The sequence below is a fragment of the Taeniopygia guttata genome, chromosome 18, assembly GCF_048771995.1.
Source record: "Taeniopygia guttata chromosome 18, bTaeGut7.mat, whole genome shotgun sequence".
In the NCBI taxonomy this organism is placed as follows: Eukaryota; Metazoa; Chordata; class Aves; order Passeriformes; family Estrildidae; genus Taeniopygia; species Taeniopygia guttata.
Genome location: NC_133043.1, coordinates 4,119,321 through 4,144,756, shown reverse-complemented (window position 1 = coordinate 4,144,756; position 25,436 = coordinate 4,119,321). Strand labels below are relative to the sequence as shown.

Sequence of the window (25,436 nt, the reverse complement as noted above, 5' to 3'; positions counted from 1 at the left end):
TTCTCTCTTTACTCTAAAAACTCACTTCCCTCCTCCCTACAGACATGTTTAAATGACTGCTATTTCTTTCTGTTGGCATAGCATATTTTTGCTTATCCATCTGTTTTGAAGTTTTGATGAGGTCTAGTTTTTCAATCAAAAAGAGATTGTTTGTATAATCACTGTTTAGTGCCTAGAATATTTTGGCAGGAGTGGTGTTGTATGAGTGAAGTGGGTTAGTGCTTCTCAGAAGTGCTGGATTTGGTATCCTGTTCTTATGCTTCGGGAGAACAGGCTGCACAGTCGCTAGAGCAGGGAGAAATGGCTCAAGGAATTGCCTTTTAATGGCAAGGTCTGCTCTGTTTCACTGATGTAATGAAGGGGACAGAAGCCCTCCTCTTCATCAGCTGCACTGAAGACCTCAGAAGAGCTTTTATTTGGTTATTTTCCTACATGAATCCTGAGCTTGAAAAGTTCTCTTCAGGTCTAAGGACTCTGGTTTTACTTCTCTGCTGTATGCTCTGCTACTGCAGGATGGAAAATACTGCTCCTTTTCCAGAGGTATTCTAGCTGATTTGGTTTACTTTTTGTTTTTGTGGTTGGTTGATTTTTAAACAGATTATAGAGAAAAGGGACTTCCAGCTTGGTTCTGTACTCGTGACTGAGGTGTGTCTGATCTGGTACTGGACCTTTTCATCAAGAAAACATGGCCTGTGGTGCTGGACTCTGCTCTGACTGTGCTTTGTCTGGCTTTTAGCAGAAAGCAGAGGCACAGGCACCATGTGGATCAGCCTGGCTCTGCTTGCCCTTCCCCCTTGCCAACCTGCTATTTCTGTACTTGATTGGAAGAAGCTAAAACTGCTGGATTTTTGCCGGCAGTGAAGGCATTCCTCAAGTTCCTAATCCAGGCTCCAGATGGTTAAGTTGTCCATCCTGACATATAGGAACAAGTAATTATGGTAAAAGATGTGAAACCCCACACCAGCCTCTCACGGTGAGACTCTAAGACAGAGAAGTCGCCTGCAGGGAGCCCCGATGAACCGGCACGTCTGGTCACCTGTCCGCGGGCAGGAGGGCAGGGCTGGAACCGGCCGGGCCCCGCCGCAGGGGCTGCCCGGTGCCGGTCACGGCCGAGCCTCCGCGGGTCGCCCCGTGGGAGGCGGTGCCGGCCGTGGGCAGGGGCCACCCGGCGCTCTCCCCCCGCCGCCGCCAAGCCCGCATCCTCGGACGTGTCGCAGCTCCGGGCTCTGCTTCCGAGAGCCCCCGGGGCTCCCCCCGCGCCGGGAAGGGCGGACCCCCGTCCCGGCGATGGCTCGGCCGCAGGGGCGGGAGGCGGGGAGGGGTCACTGCCCCGGCCGGGGCTCGGCCGCCGGGATGCCGCCCGCCGGCGCTGCCCGCGCTAATTGGATATTCCGTGGATGGAGGATTTCCTCCCCTCCCGGCTGCGGGAGTCATGAAGGCAGGCTCGGCTGCGCTTGAAAGTTTGCCAACCAGCAGCTAGGTTTAATTTCTTTAAGGATCTGGGGAGAAGGGGGGCGGGGGCTGGAGGGGGACCGTTTCCAAGCATGGGAGACAGGCTGCCGGAGCCTCACGCCAGCTCTTCCCCTGCTGTGGCTGCCAGCTCGGAGGCGGAAGAAATCGAGGTGCTGGACTCCGAAGATGTCCTACCTATGGCCGCAGAGGATGTAAGTTTCCTTTGCTCGGTATCTTCCCCCCTTTCCCCCGGGCCGGGATAATCGGCTCAAGCTATTCATAGCTGAAGCCCGGGATGGGCACAGGAGCGGGGCCGGTGACCCTGCGGGACCAGGGACAGCCGCTGTCCCCGCCGCCCTCCCGCCGCCCTACGCGCCTCCCGCCGCTGGTTGTCTGCGGGCTCCGGCAGCCGCCGGGCTGGCTCCGTCCCCGGGCCGCAGCTCCCGTCCTTCCAAGCCCCGGCGGCCCAGACAGGCTCCCGGTTCGCTGGGTGTCCGCGTCCGGTGGGGAGATGCCGGCGGCTGGCAGCTGACCGGGAAGGGACACCAGACTGCGCACGGACGCGACTCTGGAGCCTGGAGAGGAGCTGACGCCTTGGCTCGAGGGGCTGAGAGCTTCTCCAGAGTCACAGCCAGCCTGAGGGCGACTGATGTGAAACGCTCCCGCTCTCGGGAGCTGCTCTCTCTTCCAGCCCCCGAGCAACAAACAGTCGAGTAAGTTTTCTCCTCGGCTCGACAGGGCTGATGGCTTCTCTCCACCTTCCGAGCTCTGATGGCACGTGAGGGTGGGATAACTTGGCACCGGCTCTCTGCTCACCCAGCCCAGAAGGACGCGAAGGGGTCCTGCGCACTCCAGATCTGCTCCTGCCGTGCTGAGCGGCAGTGCCTGCAGAGCTGAGGCAGTTGTTCTGCATCTGCCGGACTCGGAGGCAGGAGCTCACCGTGCACCTGTCTGGGAGGGAGTGAACATGAGAGATCCTGCATTCCTGGTGCATCCCAGGACTGCTCACAGCTCTTATTCCCAGCAAACTCAGCTGGGATGAGGACTGAAAAGTGCTCAGTCTGCAGCGGCAAGTGCAGGGTCTGTTCCAGCCTGTCAGACATAAAGCAGAGATACTAAATGTCTTTCTGAAGCGGGCTCTGACTCGGGTCTTGCACCACTACAAAAGGAACACTTGGGAGCTGAACGTCCCGCAATGGCACATCGCCCTCGGCCCTCTCTCGTAACTTTATGATGCTGCTGGAGGAAGCCGCCCAGGCATGCTTAGGGACAGAGCCTGTTCTTTACCCCCCAACCCTTCCTTCTGAATCACCTACAACTCGGTTGCTGTTGGATTTTCCTCCCAGAGGGCAGTGGAGGAAGTGCACTTGCTTGCTAGAGCTGCATTCCCCAGTCTGTGTTCCTGAGCACAGTGCAGTCAGGAGGGAGCGTGTGATGCAGATTGACCTCTGCTACAACACTGCCAGACAGTCCTAAGAGGAGATGCCTGACTCAGGGGCATGTATAGCTTTGACTTGGAAAGGGTGGCTTTCCAGGAGCTTTCACAGTCCAGGTTTCTAAATCCCATTGCTTGCTTACATCAGCTGTGACCTTTTCTTCTCTAACAAATTTTGTGCTTGTTTGGATGGTCCTACAAGAAAGATTTCCTGTTGTGATACATGTGAGCCCCTTGGAGTTGCTCCAGCCTCTACATAAATGCAGCCATTAGCAATTCAATCCTGCCAAGGGGCCCAGGAGATGCTGAAATGCTGAGTGCCTGGCAGGATTGGACTCCTGGGACAGGAGCTGTCCCTCATGAAGTCTAGATTCTCATCCCAGTTCTACTGCTGCCTTCCTGCTTGACCTTGAGGTAGGACAGCTTGGGTCAGATCCAGCTTGCAGTGTCTTGCCATTACTTGCATTGTTATTTGACTCTGGTACCTTGTTTTCTATAATCAACAAAACTAAAGCCTGCAGCTGCACTGGTTATGGGAAGCTGCTGAGACCTGGCAATAGATGATGTGACAGAAGCCTGAGGTATCATGTATCATCTGCAAGTCAGAAAAGCAGGAAGTGGTGTAAATGCCCTCCTTCTACTCCGCCAAGATTTCCTGCTGAAACAAGCAGGCTACAGAGCATCATCTCTGAACATTTCATCTGCTCTGTGCTACTCTGTGCCCCTGAGACCTTACTGGGAGTTGATTTTGTGTTGTTGCTATTACATCTGAAAGCCTGATGGAAGCTCTCTGGCTTGGCCAGCAAGAACTGACACAAGGTCAATTCTTTCTGTGTTATTAACCACAAAAATATAACACAGTGGAGGTTTGGCTGTGACAGCCTTGACAGTGTGTAACAGCTCAGCTGTGATGTCATTGTAGCTCTCAGAGCAGCATTCCATAAGCCAGGATTCCATCCCAAAATGTTCTGTTTAAAATGCTGGGCTGATTTATGATGATAAATGAGAGCTTATAAATGGAGAGAGACATGGGGGGGAAGGGAGCCAACAACTTAACTAATGAAAAAGAATTCAGTGGCCTGATACCCCACTGTCTGTCCAGTCAATTCTGTGTTAGATTTGCCTACCATGTGAAAGGAAATGTTCTTCTAGGACTAGATAAGACTCTCACCACATTTCTGCTTTGCTAATAGCACTGTGAGAAGAGTCTTATAAGAGTCTGATATTTGTTGCTTTACTCAATTTGATTTTTTTCTGGGAAGGTGAATGAGGCATAAAAAAACACGGACCTGGAAATGTGCAAAGGTTTCTAGGGATCCTAAGACAGTGGTTATCCCAGTGCTGCCCCATGGAAGTTGCTGTCTTTTCAACTGGCTCCTAAACCCAGGATAGATGAGAGTCTTAAACAAGTCAGTAGGAATTTCCTCTGTTTCACAGGACAGTGAGGCAGCAAGTCTGGGTCATGGAGGTGAGCTGACACCAGTCCCTCTACAAAGCATAAATCAGAGCCAGTTTCCAGTTTATTTTTTCAGTATCCAAGTGACAAGGACTTGTGCAGTGTTCACATGGTTGTGAACATTGAAGTGGAGCTTCCTCCTATACAGCATTTTTAAGGCAGATCTTATAGAACAAAAGATGTAGGGTAAATCCTTGCAGTGGGCTCTCTCCAGCCTTCCACCCTCCCACCTTGCACATGAGGGATTACCTGTTTTTCAGATGTGGACATGTGAGGCTCAGAGAACTGATGGGTTATCAAAAAGCCTGCAGAAAGCCAGAGTCAGGAGCAGGCAGTAGACAGGGCTCTGATAACCCAGCAGAGTAATTGATGGGTCAGTGTTGGGCCACAGGATCTCAGAAAGTGATCTGGAGAAAACATTGCTAATTTGTCTCTTCCCTCAATATACACAGAGCTTTCTTGATCTCTGTGAGTAAAAACCCCTTTTTTCCTTGCTTGCCTGCAAATAGACAAAGTGGGAGAAAATAGAATTAACACATGAATGTTTTGAGTTCATCCTAATTCGGATTTGTAAATGAAAACTGTTCTCCCTGTGTTTGGTAGATTCCCCTTCCTCCTCCTCCGGAAGGGTAGGTGATTCTGGGATGAAGAAGGATGCTGGAAATGGCATTAAATAATTTGGTTATTTCTCTGTTAGAATATAGTTCTACACTTTACTGCATGTTAATGGTCTTGCTCTTATACCTTCTTTTTACTCTTTTTCCTCCCTTATGCTGCCTCTCAGCACTGGAAAGTCCTATTTGATCAGGTATGTGAACATGATATATTCTCTCTGTCTTGTCAGCAAAGAGCCTAACCTCTGGGTAATTTCCTCTGTAGTGGCTTTCCCCTGCATTTAAAATACAGCCTAGGAATAATGTGCTGCATGCTCCCAGTTCCCAGGATGCTGGTGTGCAAGTCCTAATTATCACGGCTGCTCTGGGCCTTTCTCTCAGTTACTCTTCAGGAGCAGGGAGAGGAGTGAGCCCATTCCTGGTGGCTCAGGGGCTGAGCCGAGGTGCTGCAGCAGGTGCTCTGTTTCCTGCCACTTGTGCTGTCCTTGCTTGTGGATTAAAGGATCTTCTACTCTTTCAGACAGGCAGACTAAGACCTGTAAAACCAGCACAGTGTTCTTTGAAATGGCTCCCCAGCTGCTAAACTGACTTCTGCAGGGTTACATCATCCAGGCAGGACCTGCTGCTTTAAACTTGCACAGGGTTTGCAAAGAATCTGCTTCTGTACCAAAGACTTTGGTTATGTCAGGTAAATGCCTTGGGTCAGATCTGTAGATGGCTGAAGTCAGCAGAGCTCTGAAGAGCTCCGAACTATAGCTGCTGAGATTTTGGGTTCTGGGTTCTAGTTTGTAAATTATGCTTTTAGCTGTTTGCTTTGTGGTCTCCCTTCCATCTGCCGGGTTGAAATGTGTAGCAGCTATAAACAGAGGGATTTTTCTAGGGTTGATTTGCTTCTAAACTGCAGCACTCTCCTGATGTCATAAACTTTTGTGCTGTTGTGTGTGCATGTAAATGTCACCTTCTGTAAGGGAGCTTCCTCTGACGCTGGCATCATCCTGGCAATAAAGTTCGGATGGGATTTCATTCCTGTTTTATGAAGCCATAATCTTGCCTCTGTGTCTGGCTGAACTACAAAGCCAAAAGCTGTGGTGCAGCCAGTGAAAGGATGTCCTTGGTACCCTGGGGGTCCTGTTATCATTCAGCTATTAACTGGGGCTGCCTGTTCTGATGTGTGCTCATTTATACACGGTTAGCTGTGACCAACTGCTAATCCACATGTCTGGACTGCAGCAAGTTGGCTGTGGTAAAGTCAGCAGGCAGTTGGGAGCTGGGAATTATGATTGTTGATCACACCTAAATTGTGTAGTGTGTTTGAATCTGCTGGGGCTCATAGGAGATGCTGCCACTGAAAAGGTGGATACACAATAAATTGCTTGTGGTCTGGGCTGAATGTTTGTTCCAGCTGCTTTGAATTCTCCTGTCTCCAACACTGGCCCTAATTTGGAGTCTAATTCTACAAGCATCCTTTGAAGTCATTGAGTCCTTGTGGGATGGGGCTGTTGGCTGGTAGCTACCTCAGGCTCAAAGAGAGGAATCTGTAATTTCCCATTGGACTTGTTTGAATAGTAGATAGGATTTTTTCCCTTTTTTTTCTTTTCTTTTTTTTTTTTTTTTTCTTTTCTTTTCAAGGGGAAGGAGTTTGACTGTTACTGTTGGATGTACAGAACACTAGCCCAGTAACAATGGAAAAGGCTGTAAAGACAGACCTTCAATAATTAGCTGTGTTTCAATTAGGGCTACAGCTGAATTTTAAAACTCGTCTGTAAGACTTTATTATCAAAGAGAATGCAACCTGTGACAACTACACATAAGTCCTGAATAAATCAATAATGTCCTTGTTGCCTGTGGGCAAACCTGACATCTTCCTGGAGCGTTATATCAGCAAAGCAATGCAATTAGTCCTGCAGTGAATTGCAAGATGCTGTTTGTCATGGAACAAGCTTGCTAGTCCCAGCAGCAAGGTGCCAGGAGGAGAGGGGAGCACTTCGTTTAGCTCTGATTGGCATACATGTGAAACATGAGGACAGTGTTAGTAACTAGAGAAAGGCTGTGTGTTGACACTGGGAACAGTTGCAGCTCCCTCTGGGAGTCAGGACCTGGCTGGGTGGGTACTTGGGGAGGAAATGGGCGGCCCAGGGTGTAGTGCATTTGTGACTCATGGGCTGGGACTGAGGTTTGAGAGCCACCCTCTCAGCTGAGACACCTAGGCTGCTGCACTCACCAGCCTCCAGGAGAGCAAGAGAAGGCTCTGGAGAAAGTGTTAAGAGTAATTGGGAATTTACAGGCTGGTAGTCTGCAAGTGGCTTGTTGGCTGTTATACTCCATCATCCCAGAAAACTATGAAGGACAGGTCAGCGCACACACACAGCATTTGAGAGGGGAATGAAATTATTATTAATGCTTGTTTGTTTTTTTTTCCCTGAGGAAGTATTTTTAAAACTTTATTTAAGTTTACTGACCAAAAAAAGCAGCAAGTTTTCTGTTTAGACATACAAAATTTAAGGGGTTTCATTTTTTTATGATCTCCCCTTCCCCAGCTTAAATGAAAAATTCAAAACTTCTTGATGGAAAGATTTCTGCTCAGCCATGAAGCAGTGCTTTTTGCTTGGTTATTTTAGGAGAGAGGAGTGACTGACCGTGTATTCTGTAGGAATTTTTTATTTGTTTTGATCCAGCTCTAATCTGTCACACCGGGAACTGTCAGTGACTCAAGCCAAGATCTTCAGCCACTTGCAGATTGATTTATTTAAGAAGTAAAGGAACTTAAATTTGACAAAAAATCAGACCCAGAACTGCTTCCTATGCTTTGAGGTTCAAAGAAGCCCCTCCCAGGACAAAATCCTGACTACAGTGAAACAAGTACTGAAATTCCTCCTGGATTTAGTGGGGTCAGCACTTCACCCAGGAGTTTGGGAGCAGGCAGACTCACAGCTCTTCAGTGCTGCAGCCAGACAGTTACAGTTCAGCTGCTGCCTCATACTGTGCTTGCAAGATGTGGTTTTTATTACAAGGCCATGGCCCTCGGGCAGCTCTAACTCACTTTTATATGGGAACTTTTATAGGAATTCATACATTTATTTATTGTGCTCATAAACACCCTCCACCCCCACACACACATTAGCTCTGCATCTGCTGCCTTCTGCAGAGCTTGCACCATCGCTGCGTGCTCTGTGCTGTCTCTGTGAAGAATCTGAGCTCTGAGCAGAGCAATCTCTCTCCATCCCTCCGCAGTCACTTGGGGTTTTCTTCATTTGTCCTTCAGTGGCCACAGCCCCATTTTTTTGTTAATCTTCTGGTAAAGCTGAAAATGTGACAATCCCAGGAGCAGCTGCTGACAGTTTCATGCTTCTCCGTGTTAATAAGATTAGTTAATTGCCTTGCACTCAGACATGAGAACATCTCCCAGTCCTTGCTGAAGCCAAGTTGCCTGATGGTTGGAGTCTGCAGATGAGTGTCCTGAGGGGCTGTTCCTGCTTTGCTGTGTCCTCTCTAGGGTCTCAGGTGCAATCCTTTGCTGCCGTGTCCCCAGTGCCCCCGCTTTGGCAGTGACTGCAGCTGGTTGGTGTTACCCAGCCCTTGGCTGGGCTGGGTGAAAGGGGCTATCTAGGACAACAGTGTTTGTTCTTGGGACAGACCTCCTTTCTTAAGGTGGCTTTTTACCTTGTTAGATGCTAAGAGCTTGTGTCATCTCTGTTTCCCCATCCCCGTGGCTGTTGAGATTTTGAGGGTGAATTAGCATTATCAGCCCTCATCTTGGAGTTCTCACTTCTTCTCACCCATACCCTGGTTTGTAGCCATGACAACAAACTTGTTTTAAATAGACACACAAAAAACTCTCCAAAAAGACTCTCCTTACTGCCTCAACACCTTGATCCTATTGCTTGTCAATCCAGGCTGTGTTTTTGTTGCAGCTGCTTTAGAAATCCTAGATTTTTCCCCGAGACTTGTATGTGGGTGTGATGGCAACAGATGAACAGAGTTTATGGGGAATGCAGAGAGATGCCAAGTTACCCAGTCTGTGTAGGCAGCTAATGGAAAACTTGAGCTCAGAAACAAGGCTGTAGAGATAGACATGCACTTGCCAGGAGAAGTTCAGTTGCTGACACTACCAGCAGTGGGTGCAGCTGAACCTGCTCCACCGTGGTCTCATAAAGCATTAAAATATGCTTTAAAAGATGCTGACTTTGCACTGCCTTTAATCCAGGGCTGGTTACTGCACAATTGAAATTGCAGAGCAATCCATAAAATTGGGGCAGCTATTATCATGGTTGGTGGTAACCGGGGAAAGGAATTATTTTGAACTTAATGATCCTTTATGTTAACTGTCCCTTTTCTCTGGGTAGCCCTTAGTGCAGGCAGGCAGAGCTATTTCCCACGCTGTAAAAGAAATTCCAGTTTATTTACTGGGGCACTGTTGAGCTAAACATGACCCTTCACTTTGAAACATTTCCCCGCCTATTGTTGTTGGCAAACCCCTGCCAGCTGTGGCTGCAAGACCTCTCCAGGCAGGTCTCACTGAGCAGTAGGCAGTGGTTTGTGCCTTGAGATTTCACCTCTTTCTCTAACAAACAATTTATGTCCCACTGATGGTTTGTTGGATCACTGGGAACAGGTGGAGCACAAACTGTAATAGAAAGAATAGGAAATTATGGCAGTGATAGCAGCAGTATATCCGGGGGGTTGAGCCCAGGGTTCTGTGTAGCCTTCAAGTCCTTGCCTGAATTTTGGACTATTGCTGCCTTTATAGTGTTCATTGGGACATCTGTCCACATTTAAATGGAGTGGTGCTGCGGACTCGAGGCTATGGAAACAGTGATTAGGAAATAGTCATCAACTTGTTACTTCATCTGCTAAAGTGACTGGGGAATCAGAGGTGCTGGTGGGAAGACTGTCCATGGTGATAAGAGATTAGCACCCAGGCCCCAAACCAGCATTTGCCTTGTCTTCCATATCAGATGCTTCTGAGAATGTGACAGGAAATGTGTCCCCTTCTCCCCCTCTGCCAAGATGTGCATTGTAAAAGGGAGAGACATTTTAAAATCTATAAGGGTCTCTTTACAATGCACAGAGGGGGCTCTGCATCTGCCCCACGCCTTGAAGTCTAATCTCATTTACAGTTGTCAGCGTGGGCTGCTGAAGGAGATGAAAGGCAGAGGACAAGGAGGGAGAATAGATTAGTCTCGAGCAGAGGGCACTGGGAGTGCACCTGCCTCTGCCCCACTACCTTGAGGAGGGGCGCAGTAGCAGCTGGGCATGTGTCATCTGCTGCTCTTTGAGGCACCCAGCCATGGAGCACACAATTAATGACTCAAGGGGCTGAGCTTTTGTGAGTGATAAAGCCCTGGGATTTAGGGCCAGCTCTCAGGCCTTTTCTCTGAGCACCACCATCACTTTACATTTCTCAAGTGGTGTTGTGGTCGCAGGGAGCTGTCTGTGGCCACAATGCTTCCCTTTCTCCTCTCTCCTCAAACTGGGCTGACCTTTGTCATACAGCATTAGCCCTTTGACTCCTCCAGTTTGGGTTATGGGGCTGGGAAAAAAAAAAAAAAAAAGAATCCCTTCAAATTCATTGCCCTGCAGATAGCCTTGAAGGGAAGAAAGGGCTGGTAGGAGAGGTGTTTTTGCTGAAGGAGATTGGTTTGCTGTTGCCCTCTGGATTATCAATTCCTCACTGCCTTCAGCCAGAGGCTTTTTTGAATACAGCCTGGGAAAGGGGAGAGGAATTTATCCTTCCCTCGGTCAAAGAGGGAAACTTGGGCATTGAACAGCAAATATATGTCCAAGAGACTATTCCCTCTGCAGGATAATGTCTTTTACCATGCCTGGATTAGCCTCTGTCCATCCCCAGTGTTGTTACAGTGGATGGCAATCTCCCAGCATTTCCAGGCTTACACCCAGATTTGAATTTTAGTCACAATACCCTGGAGTGATGGCTCAGCATGAAAAAGCCACATGGAGGTCATTAATGACCTTCCCACTCCTTGCAAGATGAATAGCAAAAATGTCCCAGGTTCCTCCTTAATCTTCTAATACCTCTGTACACAGAGCACCAGCCAGCCCTTATGTTGGATGTAGATCTCTGAGATTATATTTACACCTTCCCTACAGTGTGAAAGGTTTGTGATCAGCTACCCCCTTTCTCCTTTCCCTGGCTATTTGGACACTCTCTCCAGTCCCACCTGCCTGTACACAGACTGTTGATTTGACTTGTGTAAAAAGTTGGGAGTAGAAGCCATCAATATGAACCAGATATTGGCAGCATAGCAAACACAGCACTCTTAAGCTTGTGCCAGTAAAAGTAGGCATCTCCTGAAATGTTTCAAGGAGTCATAACAAACACACCAAAAAACACATGGAGGCTGAGTCAGTCTTACACATCTCATGAGTTACTGGCAGTTTGATGTCTCTAGATTTGTAAAAAGCCTCAGGAGGCTTCCTACTCATTACACATTTGTGTACCTTCCACGTCTGAGCCTAGAAACCTGCACGTTGGAGTGCAGTGTCCGAGAGCGATGCTGAGCTGTGTCCAGAGCCATGTGTCTCTTCTGCTTCCTGATCCCAGCTGCAGCAGGGGGCTTTGGAATCTTCACTCTGCTGTTTCAGCTGGATGTGCGGGATGGGATTTAGGCACATAGATCCTTGCTAATGCATTGTTCTCAAATCCTGTCTTGCACATAGAAAATCACTGAAGCAATAAAAACGTTTAAGCCTGCGTGTTTAGAAAGAAAGGGGAGAAAAAGCCATAAACACAGAGTGGATTGATGCTGGTTTGCAAATCAGCTGGTGCATTGTGCTCTGTGGCTGTGTGCTGTCATGTCAGAGAAGGGGAAGAGATCATCTCATCTCCAGAGAAGCAAGCCAGCTGCTTAGCAAGTGGAAACAGTTTGAAGGTGCATTTCAACACCATCATCACCTAAGCCTGTAACAGGACTTTTAAAGTTACTCTCTACCAGACAAAACAAATGTTTCTCCTCTGCAGTAGGAAATACAATGTTCCCATTGCTTTCTAGTATTTGCAGTCAGTGCAAAAGTACTGGGGCACATTTGCAAATTAAATGCAGCAGTGGGAGTGTTTGAGTTTGACAGCAGCCAAGAAAGCTGTGATCTCTTTCTGCCTCCTCACTAGGTGTTGTACTATTTGTTGGTGTGAAATCAATTAAGTACCAGCAGACCATGAGACAAAGTTGATTCAGCTGATGGGCTGTTTTCCTGCACCATTGTACATACAGGCTCCTGAAGAAAGCTGAACTCTGAATGTCCTGGGTTTTTGTGTGATTCAAACCTTGTTGTGTTTGCCTGTTCAAGCTGTAGCACTCCTTTCCCTCTCCCAGTCTCCTGAGTGGTGGCATCAACCCCGATCTGGCTGTTCAGGGTGACACAGGGAATATTCTGTTCACTAGAGACAATATTTCTTGGTGAAAAAAGTAGTGAAAGTCCTGAATGTTTGTGATCCCTCTGAGTCTCACTTGGACCTTGAATTCTTTCAACTTTAAAAGTAAAACCCCACACTAGCAAGACAGAGAATTTATGAGTTCTTAGTGTCCATTCCTGTTGCTTAGGAACAGTTATCTGCAGTGACCCTGTGTTGGTGAAAAGAGTAACTATGTATGAAACTGATGTTAAACAAGCAAGATCAATCTTACCCCTAGGAACTGTTCTTCATGTTCTTTGATACTTGACATACTTTGTAAGTAGCAAATACTCTGGAGTCTCCTGAGTTCCATGAGGGAAAGATGAATGAGACAGCTGCAGGCAGAGCTGTTTGTGGCTATCATCAAACCTCTGGTCTGATGCATTTCTTCAGGGCAGTGTTCCCTGCCTCAGTGAGCTTTCACAAATAGGTATCAGTGATGAATAGGAGTCCCTGGTTTGTGTAGCATACTTGTTTGTGATGTACAATGGTAGTCGAAGGGTTTGTTGATGGCAGCCTGCAGCCAGTGAGATGTAGCCTTGTGTGTCTCTTGGCACAGAAAGGATCAATATTATACAAGGTGAAAAATTGGAAGTGTCACAAAAACTATTGGAGGGCCTGATCCTGAATACTCTTGACTTGGTTTAGCAAAGCACTTGAAAACAAGTGTGACAAGTTTCCTGGATTGTTTCTGTGTCTGACATAAACTATGTTTTGCCAGGGTTGGTATCAAAATGGGGTGTGCCCTAAGGAATTTAGAGTGGGGTTTTTTTCTGCCCCTTGGCTCTAAGACAGAGCCAGATGCTTGTCTTCTGCCACTTCTCTCATGTTTACCCTCACACTGAGAAATAATGGAAATTAGGACTTGAGCATTTTTTCTCACTGCAGGCAGTGGCCTCCATGGAATGATGTTGGGTTTTAGCCTTGTCTTTTGCCCTGGGGAGGAAAATCAAAGAGTTTATTGTGGTTCCTTCTTCCATTTGAACTGCTGCCTCTTCCCTCAGCTGCTCCTTCTTGGTTGCTGATAGAGGAGTTGCTTTTGCACACAGTCCAGCTATCACTGGATTTCTGTCTCCGGGTTGTTCTCCCTGTCAACAGGGAAGGCACAAACATTTTTCCTTCATATGTCCTCTGACAATAATATTGAGGTCTTGGGGAAATGTTTATTTTTGCATGGACTTGTGCATTTAGGCAGCCCTTTTGGGGGAGACTGCTGTGAAGAGCATAGGAGATAGTTCTCTGCTGCTGTCTTTAGTCTCTGAGCTGTGCTTGGAGACCATGGCTGGAGGAATAACTTCCTTCCAGCCTAAATAAAATGTCTGAAGAATTTTTATTAAGCTCTATTTACTTTATTACACTTGGACTTGCCAGCCCTGGGAACTGTTTGGGCAGGTCTTGTGCATATGTGCTGTGTGCAGGATGTGCCTTTGACAAGTTAAATATAATGGTGTTGTCTCTTCTAGGGCTTAATGAACCAAAGTCCCCTTCAACAAGAGCATTGCTCTGGATGGCTTGTGCCAGGGTAGTGATAGTCAAAATTCCTCCCAAAGAATTGTTTTATTGTATCTGAAACAGTGTTTTCCATCTTTATTCCCCCTGTGCTCCATGAGCTGACAGCTGCCATTGCTGCATTTGATGTATGGGATCTTTTAGTGTTGGTACTGGTGGCCAAGAAGAGCCAGAAAATCATTTGCCAGGTGCTGATTTATGAACCTAATGAACAGTCCTGAAAAGCAAAGTAAGAATTTTCTGGGTCTTATGCAGTTCTAGCTGCCTGGAAGCTCCAGACTGTTATTTGACCATGTGGAATAATAAAACTGTGAAAACTAATTAACTTTTGTACCCACTGCAAAACAAACAAGATAATGCAAAAATAGTCTACTCTTGTAAGCAGCAGTGACTTTATGGGTTCATAAGCCTGTGTTTAATGACCAAGCATGTAGTGCAATGTGTGAACTATGTTCCTTTTGCTGACTTCCAAAGCTGAACAGAGCATAACAAGCTTTATCGATCACCGAGGCTCCAGCTTGGGATAATGTTCTCTTTTATCCTTATTAATTATGTAGCTGATGTGCAGGGGGAGGTTTGACACAAAGCTGCATTGGATGGTTTGTGTAGTCTAAACCAGCCTAAATTACACGGAGCCACTGCAGTTCATTCAAGGAGAGATGCTCTCTGCAGTGTGAGTACTGTAGTCTTTCTGAGGTCATTCTCTCTCGTCAGATGTAGGTGCTTGAGCTCTTTCTCAGTGGGAGCACCAAGGTGTTTTTCTGATGTTAGCAGGACTGAGCAGGGCTCTCCTGTGGTGTGGCTGCTCTCTGTGTGCCAGCGATGATGTTGACATCAGAGCAGAGGTGTTTCCGAGTGCCCTGGTGTTGTGTTCCTCGCCAGTGGCAAGGCACTTACCAACGCTGTATATATAGATGATCCAGCCTTTGTCATCCGACACCGATTCGGAGGGAGGGAATGTCTGGCTGTTCTTCTCCCCTAATCAAATTACTAAGGTAACCCTCCTTCGGTCTCCTCACTCCTGCATTACTCAGTAGTCCCTAATACTGGATGTTTAACTCTGTGTTGTTAGACTCAAAGCTGCTGATTCCTCTTGTCCTCTCCTAGGATCTACCAGTTTAGCCAAGATACTTGTCATGATTGTTGATATGGGAACAATTATTTGGAATTTGAAAGAGAAATTATCTTAAAAGCAGGAAAACTGTGATGTGACAAGATTTTCAAAATTATTTATTCTCTTTCTGATGAATGTGCTCAAACTGACATGGTACTCAGTTCCAAAGCACCAGCCAGCATGGGTCTATCCCAGCTTTAGTTTTCTCCACAAAGCTAAGTATTATTGCAGAGCTATTATTAACCTAAAATAAATGTGTGCACATACTCACTGCTATAGAATTCTGGTTTTCACGCATCAAATCAAGTCCCTGTGTATTTTCACCTCCTTCCCAGATCTGGCAGACAGTGAAAAGGGGAGTTATTTTTAATTTAAGCTATTTTTATTTCATTTAAGCAGTATTCTGAAATCTTCTGTGTTTTGAGTCCAGAGTATGAAAATGTAGTTTTTCTCCTGACAGGTTTCATGGATTATTGCTATAAAACTTCATGTCTATAAAGAAAGGATAAAACTTCCTTCAGGAAGGGCAGAAGTTCTGATTTTGGGGGATACAGATTTTAGTTCCTTTTAGAAACTGGAAAACAGTAGCAGTCATTGTCCTCATATTAAAGAATTTATTAAGAAGGAGGAACAGTTAATCAGAGGAGAAAAACCAAAAGTCTTATGTGGCAGAGTGGTATCAGAAAGATCCAGTTCCCTTCGAGGGGGGAAGATGACAGTCACTGGATTAGGAATCATTTACCTGAAACAATATTTCTGGCAACCAGAGAGATTGGCATCAGTGTCAGAATGGTGCTTGCAAACATTTCATCACCTCCTAGCTGTCACTACAGTTCTGTCATCCCACTGGAGTGCCTGCTCCACCTGTCTTCCTGAAAGGCTGGCATGTATTGTCCAGGAGAGAAGATGAATTTCTGGTCCAAATGCAGTGCCTGTCCAGAAGAAATGCACATAGAAAAGTTTCCTCCTTTCCCCAGTGAATGTGCCCTTCTGTGCCTGAGTCCTGTCTGATGGGCCAAAGGAGAGGTGACTCTCCAGAGCAGATCCATCCTTCCATGCTGAGTGTCCTGCACCCTGGGGTGTGGTGATGGGACAGCAAGTTGTTACCAGGGTGCAGATGCTGGTCACAGCAATAAGGACCAAGGCCACTGGCTTCTTTGTGCTCTGCAGGGAGGAAGAGGGAGACAGGCAGAGCAGATCTGACTGTACAGAGAGGCTTGAGTTGGGGAAAAGCAGAGTGCCCAGTTTTTCAGAGTAGCTTTAGGTCAGAACTTCAGGCAAGGCAGTAGGCAGGAAACTTTGGTTGCGACAGGAACAACATTCCCACGTCAGCACTGAACTGACACTGGTGGAGCTGCTTCAGTGCAAAGCCCAGCTCAGCTTTTTTCTGGCTCCCAATGCTGAAGGGGCTGTTTGTGACAGTCCAGGTGGTCTCTGTGCTGCTGCCCCTTGAACTGGGACAGCCCTCACCTGCCCTGCTGCAGCCTTTTTACACACAGAGCTAACGAAACACAAGGTAAGAGGAGTTCCCTGCAGTTGTATGGGCAGAACTTTTCCTTGCTGAGTACATTTCCACCCTGGTTTCCACCTTGCAGTACGTGGTAGGCACAGCCCTGGTCTTTGCTGCAAGGGGTGTCTAATGCAGCCCATTGTCACAACAATCCCGGTACCTGATAAGGCTGAGGGGGACAGCCAAGCTCTGAGCCCTGCAGCTCTCCTACGGGGCTGCCCTGCAGTGTGCTCCACTCTTTTCTGACTGATGGAGCAGAAAAGGGAGGAGCAACAGTTGTCTCCTAGGGCTGGCTTGGTCATTGGTGTTTCTGCCTGGCTGTCCTCTTGCTGCTGTTGCTCACCAGATAAATCACTAAACAGCATCAGAGAGAGACCCAGTGGCTCAGATCTGATTAACCTCTACAACTTTATACTGTATCATAATTGGATTAGCTGCAGGGGGGTGGTTTTGCTCTTGTTCCTGATTTTTTCTTAAACAGGTACTTTTCACTGTGACATCTGATGGAAACAACAAGTTTGAGTAGCAAGACCTGTGAATAAATAAGCAGTGTTTGCTTCTTCCCCACTGCTCAACTAACAGCTCCTACCCTTCCTTTCTAAGATACTGCTGTAGCTGATGTCTGTGAGATGGCTTTGAGTAAGCCCTGCAGTCAGATCTCTTGGGAGGTGTAGGCTTTGCCTGACAGCCTGAACCCAGAGTCCCTGATTGTTAACCACAGTTCAGTCACTTTTGGGAAGGATTTCTGCTCAGCAAATGTTCAAAGCAGTATTAACTTTCCATGTTCAGTTTCTTTCATCTTTTGTCTGAGCTTTTTAGTTTCCTTCAGAGCCTGACTCTTCTGCACCTCAGGGTTTTTGCATGTATCACCACAGTGGCTGTGGGTTGTAGGGAATTGGTCTTATTCAGCACTGCAATAGCCCTTCCTCTTCCAGGACTTCAAAGCTCGTTCTCCAGTATCAGTTCATTTAGTTTCATAGGTGGGGAAATGGAATAAGGAGATTAGTGATCATATTCTGTTATAGGGGGGAACTGCCTGCAACAGACCTGAAAAAGGAATTTAATCCATTTGATTATGGGATTGCCCCTAATTCCTCAAGGTGTTGTCTACCTGTGTGGTGCCCAATTGAAAAAAAAGGAGAACCAGTTTAGGGGAGTCTTCCCCCATGTCTGTTCTTCTGCCTGCAGCACCCAGTTTCCTTTTCAAGAAGCTTAAAATAGAAACCTTTCTCCTTGCCATAGCTGTAATTGATGCTGGATTGGGTACTGGAGAGGTGATGGAGGGGGTACAGGCTGCTGAGACACTCTTTCTTACATCTGTTTCTAGATAGCTGTGCACAGAGAGCAAATTGTAGGTGTGACATCAGGCCACGGTTCTGTTCCAGGAGGAATAATAGATGTACCAGCAACAAACTGGCTGTTTCAAGATCAAAAGTGCTGTTACATTAAAGCTGGTAATACTGCCTGGCTTGGCAAGAGCCTGACAAAGCGTTCCAGGGTTTTAATGTATATTCAGATAAACTATCTTCCACAGTGAGGTTCAGGCCTTTGAATTTAGTCCATGTACAACAGCAAGGGTTTTAGTGACTTGGTAAGAGTGTCGCTCCAAGGAATTCCCTCTTTGTACAGGGCTTGGATGTAATTAATTTGTGAACACTGTGTGCAGAGCAGTTACAGTCTCACAGCAGAGGGTTCAGTTCTTCTTGGCACCTGGGGTGCCTTTGCAGGGTGTTTGGTTGTCAGGCACAGGCTCTGCTGCTGCTCCTGAAGAAAACATGATCATTAAGTTGAGGTATAATGGACATTAGTTTCCTTTCTCAGATTTAATGCAGTCATGTATTTTGTGTCCACTAGCCCCTTCGGAAGCTCACAGGCTGGATATGTAAATTGGTAGCTGCAGAGGATGACTGATCTGTTAATAGGTGGAATTTGATGCTCATAAAATGAATGCATTTAACGTTTCATGGCAATGGTTTGCTTGAATTTTTAAGTCTCCTGAGGATCTCTTACTTGTAATTCTGTGGCTCTGGCTGTATTTGTTACAGAAAGCAATACAAATGGAGAGGCTTTGTGGTTTCTGAGGGCTGGCTGTTCTGTTGTCTGTGAGTATCACTTCAACTTTTTCTGTATCAAATATTATTCCAAGGAAGCTGTGAAAGTGGAAAATGCAATGATGTCTGAAAACAAAACACTGCAGTCAAATTCATGGTGTCCCTAGAAATAGCTGTCTTTGGAGATCTGCTCAGATATTATTTTCCAGGAAAAGCCAAGTTTTAGTAGATAATTTTTCATTATTAGGCTTTCATTGAGGGATACAGAGGACTAAAAAGATTTGGGTCATTAAATAAGTATAGATCTGCCACTGTGGGGTTTTAAACACAAAATTAAATCCTGGCCTCTTTGGAAGGGGCCTCGCTTGCTTCCTTTGGGCCCCATGCTAATTTCATTGCTGGTTTCAGAAGGGTAAGGACTTCCACTGATTTTAATTTTACAATGTTTCTTTTAGTGTGCAGGCATTGAAATATTCAATTTCTTTTGCTGAGGGTTTCATTAAAGGAAGCTGTATGCCCCTTCTGTGGCAGAGCATTTGTGTGATAAATTGCATTTTACAAACACATGAGGTGGTGATGAACCCTCAGGTATTGCAGAGTTACACTCTGAAAACTTTGATGCTTCTTGTTTTTCACTTTAGCACTGTGAGGCAAATACTTCAGCTTTTCATCACTTCCACAAGCCTGGGCTGAAGGGACAGTAACAAATATTCAGGGAGAATATTGTGATATGCACCATAAAGTTGTGCCAAGGTGAAAGGAATATACAATCTCAAGTGATCCCTTCCCCTGGGACTTTTATGATTTATTTTAATATTTTCTAAGGTGAAGTGCTGGATCCAAGCCTTGCTACCAGCCAGCATCTTTCATGTCAGGCAAAAAATCTCTTACTTGTGTCTTCCTTGGCCACCGCCCCTCCAGATACTGGTGATTCAGCACAGCAGAGTTTGGCTGTGGAAAGTCTCACTGCTGTCATAATGTGGGTACTGCATCCACCTCTGCCTGCTCTGTTCTCAAGGGATGTGTGCCAGGGTTAGACTGAAGAGTGTCAGTTTTGCAGTCTGAGGAAGTGACCATGGTGTGCTGTGTTTCTGAGAAGGCCATTGAAAGAGGCAGATTTGCTGTGTGGGCAGCAGGAATAGAACCAGGGTGAAGTACCAGTGTGGAGTGGCTGAGACTGTGGGTTGCACCTCTGTGACATTTCTTTCTCTCATTGTGGCATTTGAAAAAAACTCCCCCAGAGGCAAGCAGGGGTGTCTGGTTATGATGTCTTGGTTCTGAAATTGGCTAGTTGTGATTGCAGGGATCTGCAGCCTGCTCTGGGTTAGTATAAACACATCTTTCAACTTGTAAGAAACCTACTGTGTTTCCTTGAAGGACATCAGTGAGTAGGTAGGCAAACCTCAGCTGCTTTTCTTCTGGAGGCTTGGTCTCCCTAATGAAATTCTCATGAGTTGTTTCTCAAGTCCATGAATTCAGCGGCAGCTGAAGGTATTTGGCTGTTTTGGGTACCAATCACTCCTTGGAGCTGCAGAAGGCAGCATTGCACTGTGGACAGGTCACTGTAACCACCAGCTCTGTGCCACTGAGCTCTAGTGTCACTGAGCTCTGGCTGGCGTTGCTGGTGCTGCCTGAGCTCACAGCCCTGCACACAGCTCATTGGGCTCAAGGGGGAACAGTGAAATGTGGAAGGCTGAAAATGACCTCAAGAAATTTCCCACCTTCCCCATCAGCCCCCCACTTCAGATCAAAGTTATCTAGAATGTTCCTATTACTTGGTGTAGGAGGGATTCTCACTTCAGCTTGTCTGAGACCAGGACCCCAAGGCCTGGGAAGGGAAGAGTGAATGGAGAAGCTACTCACCAGGACCTGCTTCTTCTGGTGACACCAAGTAGCAGTTTCTGAAACAATTTTTACTTTAGCTGCCTCCAAACTCTGTAGAGTTGAGAACTGGAGCAAGCAATACTGGTCAATTAAAATGGCAATATAATTTTAATTGTCATAATAAAGACTAATGTATAATATAATTAATTTTTTCATGCAATAAAATAGGTCAGGAATTAATCTCAGCTAAACAACCAGTCTGTTGTACTTCCTTACTTGCTACAATGAACATTTTTCTATGCAGTGAGATTTTCTAGCAAAGAAGTGCTGAGAGTAGAGGGTGATGGCCATGGGCTTGCTTTCTAGCTGGCACAAGCATGCTGATGTGTAGTACTTTATTGAGGGGTAACCAAACTAAAAATCCTGTCCATATCTCCTGTCCAGCTCCTCCAAGTCAGTGTGATGAGCAGAGCCTGGTTATATCTGTTCTCCATCTGTCCCTTCCTCCGTCATCTTTGCTATCATTAATTGTTAATGTCTGGCCTGAGGGATTGCCTCTTAGCACAGTGCTGATGGGATCTTTCCATGGAGGATTAAGGCTGGAGTGGATTGGCAGGAGACAGTATCCCTGCTGTGGGAAGTTGGCCAGATGTGTGCAAGCTTGGTGCTGCTGCTCTTCCAGTTACTCCAGTTCATATCTGGACACAGGCAAGGGTCAGTTGCAGCTCCATGACCTCTGACCAGTGCATCAGGCCAGGTGTGGTCTGGTCCGGGTTTGGGAGAGGCCTCCTGCACCCAGCTGCTGCACATGGCCTTTGAGGAGATTTTCCATCTGTTTGCATCAGCTGCACCATCCCAGGGAGGTGATTTCACACCTGGTCAGGTGTGGACCAAAGTGTGGTCACAGGGCTTTAATCAAGGCAGTGAAAATGCTAACAGAGTAGTGGGAGTGCTGGCAGGGGGAGTTGAGATGTTATTTCTTACCATGTCATGGTCCCCAGGTGGTTAATGTGTCTGTAAAAATCACACAAGTGCTTTCCCATGGCTTTGCTTTCTGCTACTGCCTCAGCTGCCAGGATTTAATGGGACGCAGATCTCAGCTTGTGGCAAAAGCATGGCCTCCTTTCCCTGTAAAAGGGCTTGGTATATATTTCCAGTGTCCTGAAGCTCTGAGATTATATTTCATTTTGTTTTATCAGGTTTGCTTTCCTGTGGAGTCTGTATTTTTTCCTGTGTCTGCATAGGGAGCATGGGAGTATTCCATGGCATTTCAGAAGGCTAGGAATTTTCCCTTACCTGGTTGGTCTCCTGGTCTGCTCCTGGGAAGCCCTTGGAAACTCTTGTTGCTCCTTCCCAAAGGTGATATGTGTCCTCCAGTAAGCAAAAGGTATCTTTACCTTGCAAGGGCAGCCTGGAGGTGCAGTTGCTGCTGGCTGGCAGCAGCACAGGTGATGACTCTCTTTTTCCATATTCAGGACAGATTGGCAGGAGCCAGTCTTTGAGGCCATCACACCAGGGAGGGTTTCCGTGTTTGTTGATGCTTTCTACAGCTACAGTAGCTGCAAAAACATCTTCTCCCAGTCTAGAGGGAAACCTTTATATCTAATTCAGCTCAGACTCTAAATCATAAAGATAGGCAAGTAAAACTAGCAGAGTTTGCACCAAAGGGCTCAGTTTTGTTGAGTCTTCTTGAAGGGGATGTTGAGGCTTCTTGAAGGGAATGTTAAGAGATTTTCACAGTGTATAGAAGCACTGCTGGATTTATTTGTTTATTTTTCTATGAAAATCTCACTGGTTGGTATTCCCATGTCCCTTTTAAGCCATTTGAAATGAAAAATTTACTTTGTTTCTTTCATTATAAAACTATTTTTATCCCAGTTAATGAGACTGTACAAGTAGAAATTAAAGCACTGCTTGGTATTTCCTTGCCCATCCTATCTGTTAGTCATCCCCAGCTCCTTTCAGCTCTCCCCAGCTCTCCCCCCTTCCCTCCCCAGCTTGCCTTGAAGGGCTGGGAAAGCCGGCGCTGGCATATTATGTTGCCTGTCTGATTGTTGTGGGGTTGTGTTTGTGTGGGGAAGGTCACGAGACAAAAAGACCACCAGGCAGGGGTGGGGGGGTTGTGCAGTCCCTTTCCATTCAGGCCTTTTGGCAATGAGTGGGAAGAGTCTTGTTTGCATGACAGGATTTCAGGGGGCCATTGCTTTTTGTTTAGATTTCTTCCACTGCTGCTGCAATGGGCCCTGGAGGGCTACAACAAAGGTAGAGCTTATATTATGAGATTCATGGGCAAAGCTCTCAGTGCAAGAGTGACTGAGCCTGACCAGCCACTGTGCTCCTGCAGCCTGAAGACTGCCAGCAATTGCTCTGGCTGGAGTTTTTGTGCCATGTCCAGATGTGGCCTCTGGTGGGAGTTCTGACTCTTGTGGGCTGAGATCCTTCGTGGGATGAATGCTCTGGAAGTGTTCCATCTATGGAATGAGGGCTGGAATGCAGGGGTACAGCTCCACAGACCTGCCACGGTGGCTGTGCTTCCCTAAGTATTTCTGAGACTTCCAGGCAGACTTTTATTTGCAGCATCTGCCTCTTTCCTTGCTATCGGGTTGACATTTTTGAGAGTATTCTTGTGTTTAAACAGCGCTTAGTTCCTCATCATCCCTGTGAGAAGCTGAGCTGCTGTCCCTGGGTGCAGCTCTCCCCTCACCCCATCCTTAGAAAGCAGCTCAGTGTATATTTACCACTGGTGTGCACAAAGGCTAACATTGTCAGGGACTCATTGTAACTGTCCCAATTACCCTGATTTCATTTGCATAAGAAGATTGACCAGACTGTGGCAGTGGCACGGCCTTGGCTGTCTGATATGGGACACTGTCATTTGGGAAGCAGGAAAGAACTGGAATTGCCAGGCTGGATGTGGGATGGGGAGAGGGTGCTATGGCAGCCCTTCCTGGAAGTAGGATAACTTGTCAGTTCCAGGCACTGCAAGTCCCCAACCAGGTCTGATTCAGCTGTAAGAGCTGCCAGCTTCCCAGTTATGCAGATTCCAGACACCCCAAGCATGCCTGAGTGTCTGGCTTGTCCCATACAAGTAACTCTTTCCCCTGCATAGTGTGTATGTGTGTATTTATTTATTTTTTTGTCAGTGGGTGTTGACCGTGCTCAAATGCTTCTACACTAAGCAGTGGCCTGCCGTGTTTGTCACTTCCCTCAGGCACATGTAACCTCTCCTCCTTGTGTTTGGATTTTTTCCAGAAAGGTAGCTGTTCCTGCAGGCAGGCACTAAAGCAAGAGGAAAGCAGCTGGGATGGAGCAGAAGTCAGGAAGCAGGCTGAAATGGTATGATCTCTTGACCCAAAGCAGTAGCTAGTGCTGGTAGGACTTGCTTGCACCGCAGCAGCTGCAGAGCTCTCGCTTCTCTCACTGGATTGAGAATTATTCATATTTTCTCTCCCTTCCCCCCAGTGCCATATATAATGTGATCTCCCTGTGCCCAGGCTGGCAGATGGAAACCCAAAACTCTTCTGTTTGCAGTAATGGTTCTTCATGGACTCAACTGGCCTGGGAAGCTGCAGCGTTGAAGCTTGAGAGCTTTGGCAGAGCAGCCTTTCTTTCCCCCTGCCCCTGCTGTGTGTGTGCCTGCACAGACCCACATCCATGTCTTCATCTCCCTGCTGCTTCCAGGAGAGACTCTTGCTCTTGGACATCTTTCCTTGTTGCTTGTGGATATCACCAAGTTTAATGTGCTTCGTGGAGATGCTTTGACCTTTACTCCATCTTACCCCATCCTTCAAAATCCCCCCTCTAGTATTTGGCAATTTAAGATTTTTATTATTTAGTTATTAGGTGGCAGTACAGGAGTGTGTCATGGAGGTGGCTGGAACACAGGCAGCTCATCCCGGCTACTGTAGTATTTTAAGCCTCTTGGATCCTTGGGTGAGTTACTTTGTCTCTGCAAATTACTTTGGTAATTTGTAATTTGGCAATTACTTGGGTGAATTACTTTGCCTGTTTCCCAGTTCAAAAGTGGAACTCTTTATGAAGTGATACCACTGTGAATCATAAAGAGCACAAATTATCATTTCAAAATGTACTATGTCCTAGAGACCTAATTGCTAATGGCCAGATCCCAAGTCTCTGTCCTTACATTTTTGGATCTCTGAGAGGGATTGATGATCCAGCCCAGATTTCTCAGAAATTCCTTTGTTCTTTCTTTGGTAGGACATGGAGCAGGGAAAGAAATCCTTATGTGTTTTCTCAGATGAGATGCTGCTTGTGCTCTGACTCCAGGACACTCATGTTTTTTGCCTGAAATTACCCACACTGGTATTGTTATGTTATGTTATGTTATGCTAGGTGCAAGGAACATAAAAAAAGAAAGGGGCAGAACAGAGTCTCAAAGTGGGGCACAGATGGGCCCCTCATGGTTCCTCTAGCAACCCTTTAAAAGCTGGTTTGTATGTTTGACTTCCCTGATGTGTTAAAAAGGCAAACTAGGGTCAAGTCTTACATTTAAATTTCAGTTCTTTCCATTGTGTTTATCTTCTACTGCATTTCTGTGACCTCTCATTTTAGCTTATGTGTTAGTGGGGTCTATTTATAAGCAAGCAAACCAGATGCTCCAGACACTGAATTAGTTTTTAAATCATAGTTCATAACAATATGAAGTGAAATACTATGATTTAGGTACTTACACTATCTCTTTTAAGCTGAGTCACTGTGTCTTTTGCTTTGCATTGGGAAAGTAGCTTTGGCACATATTCGTGCAAGGGTGACTGATGGATCTAGGAGGAAAACAGAGACATTGGCCACCCAAAGACAAGAGGAGGGCATCCAGTTTTCAGCTCTGCCAGTGAGATTCAAGTAATAAGATGTGCCCTTTTAAAAAGCTTTGTTTTCCCCAGCTGTGCAAAGGGAGGAGGTGGATGAATAATAATACAGAGAGTTTTGTTTGAAACTCACCAAAAGGCTGGGGAAAACAGTGTTTTTTTCTTTTCAAGCAAAATATTTAATTTGGTTTGAGCTGAACCATCTGGGCACTCTGAATAGGAATGTAAATGATA

The 25,436-nt window shown here is 46.4% G+C and overlaps 1 protein-coding gene across 5 annotated transcripts in view; it reads left to right on the top strand.

Annotated features, from left to right (window-relative positions):
* Positions 1–361: 361 nt before the first annotated feature.
* RHBDL3 (rhomboid like 3) overlaps positions 362–25,436 on the top strand; it is a 62,099-nt gene continuing 37,024 nt past the window's right edge. Inside the window, exons 1-3 of one of the 5 annotated variants that reach the window (XM_072937020.1) lie at positions 595–1,664; positions 5,128–5,151; positions 23,629–23,712. In XM_072937020.1, coding sequence (XP_072793121.1) covers positions 1,545–1,664; positions 5,128–5,151; positions 23,629–23,712 — 228 coding nt within the window. In that variant the 5' untranslated portion in view covers positions 595–1,544. Of the gene's footprint in view, positions 1,665–5,127; positions 5,152–23,628; positions 23,713–25,436 lie in introns of all 5 variants that reach the window. The other 4 variants (XM_030287193.4, XM_030287192.4, XM_030287189.4 and 1 more) reach the window with 4 other exon arrangements.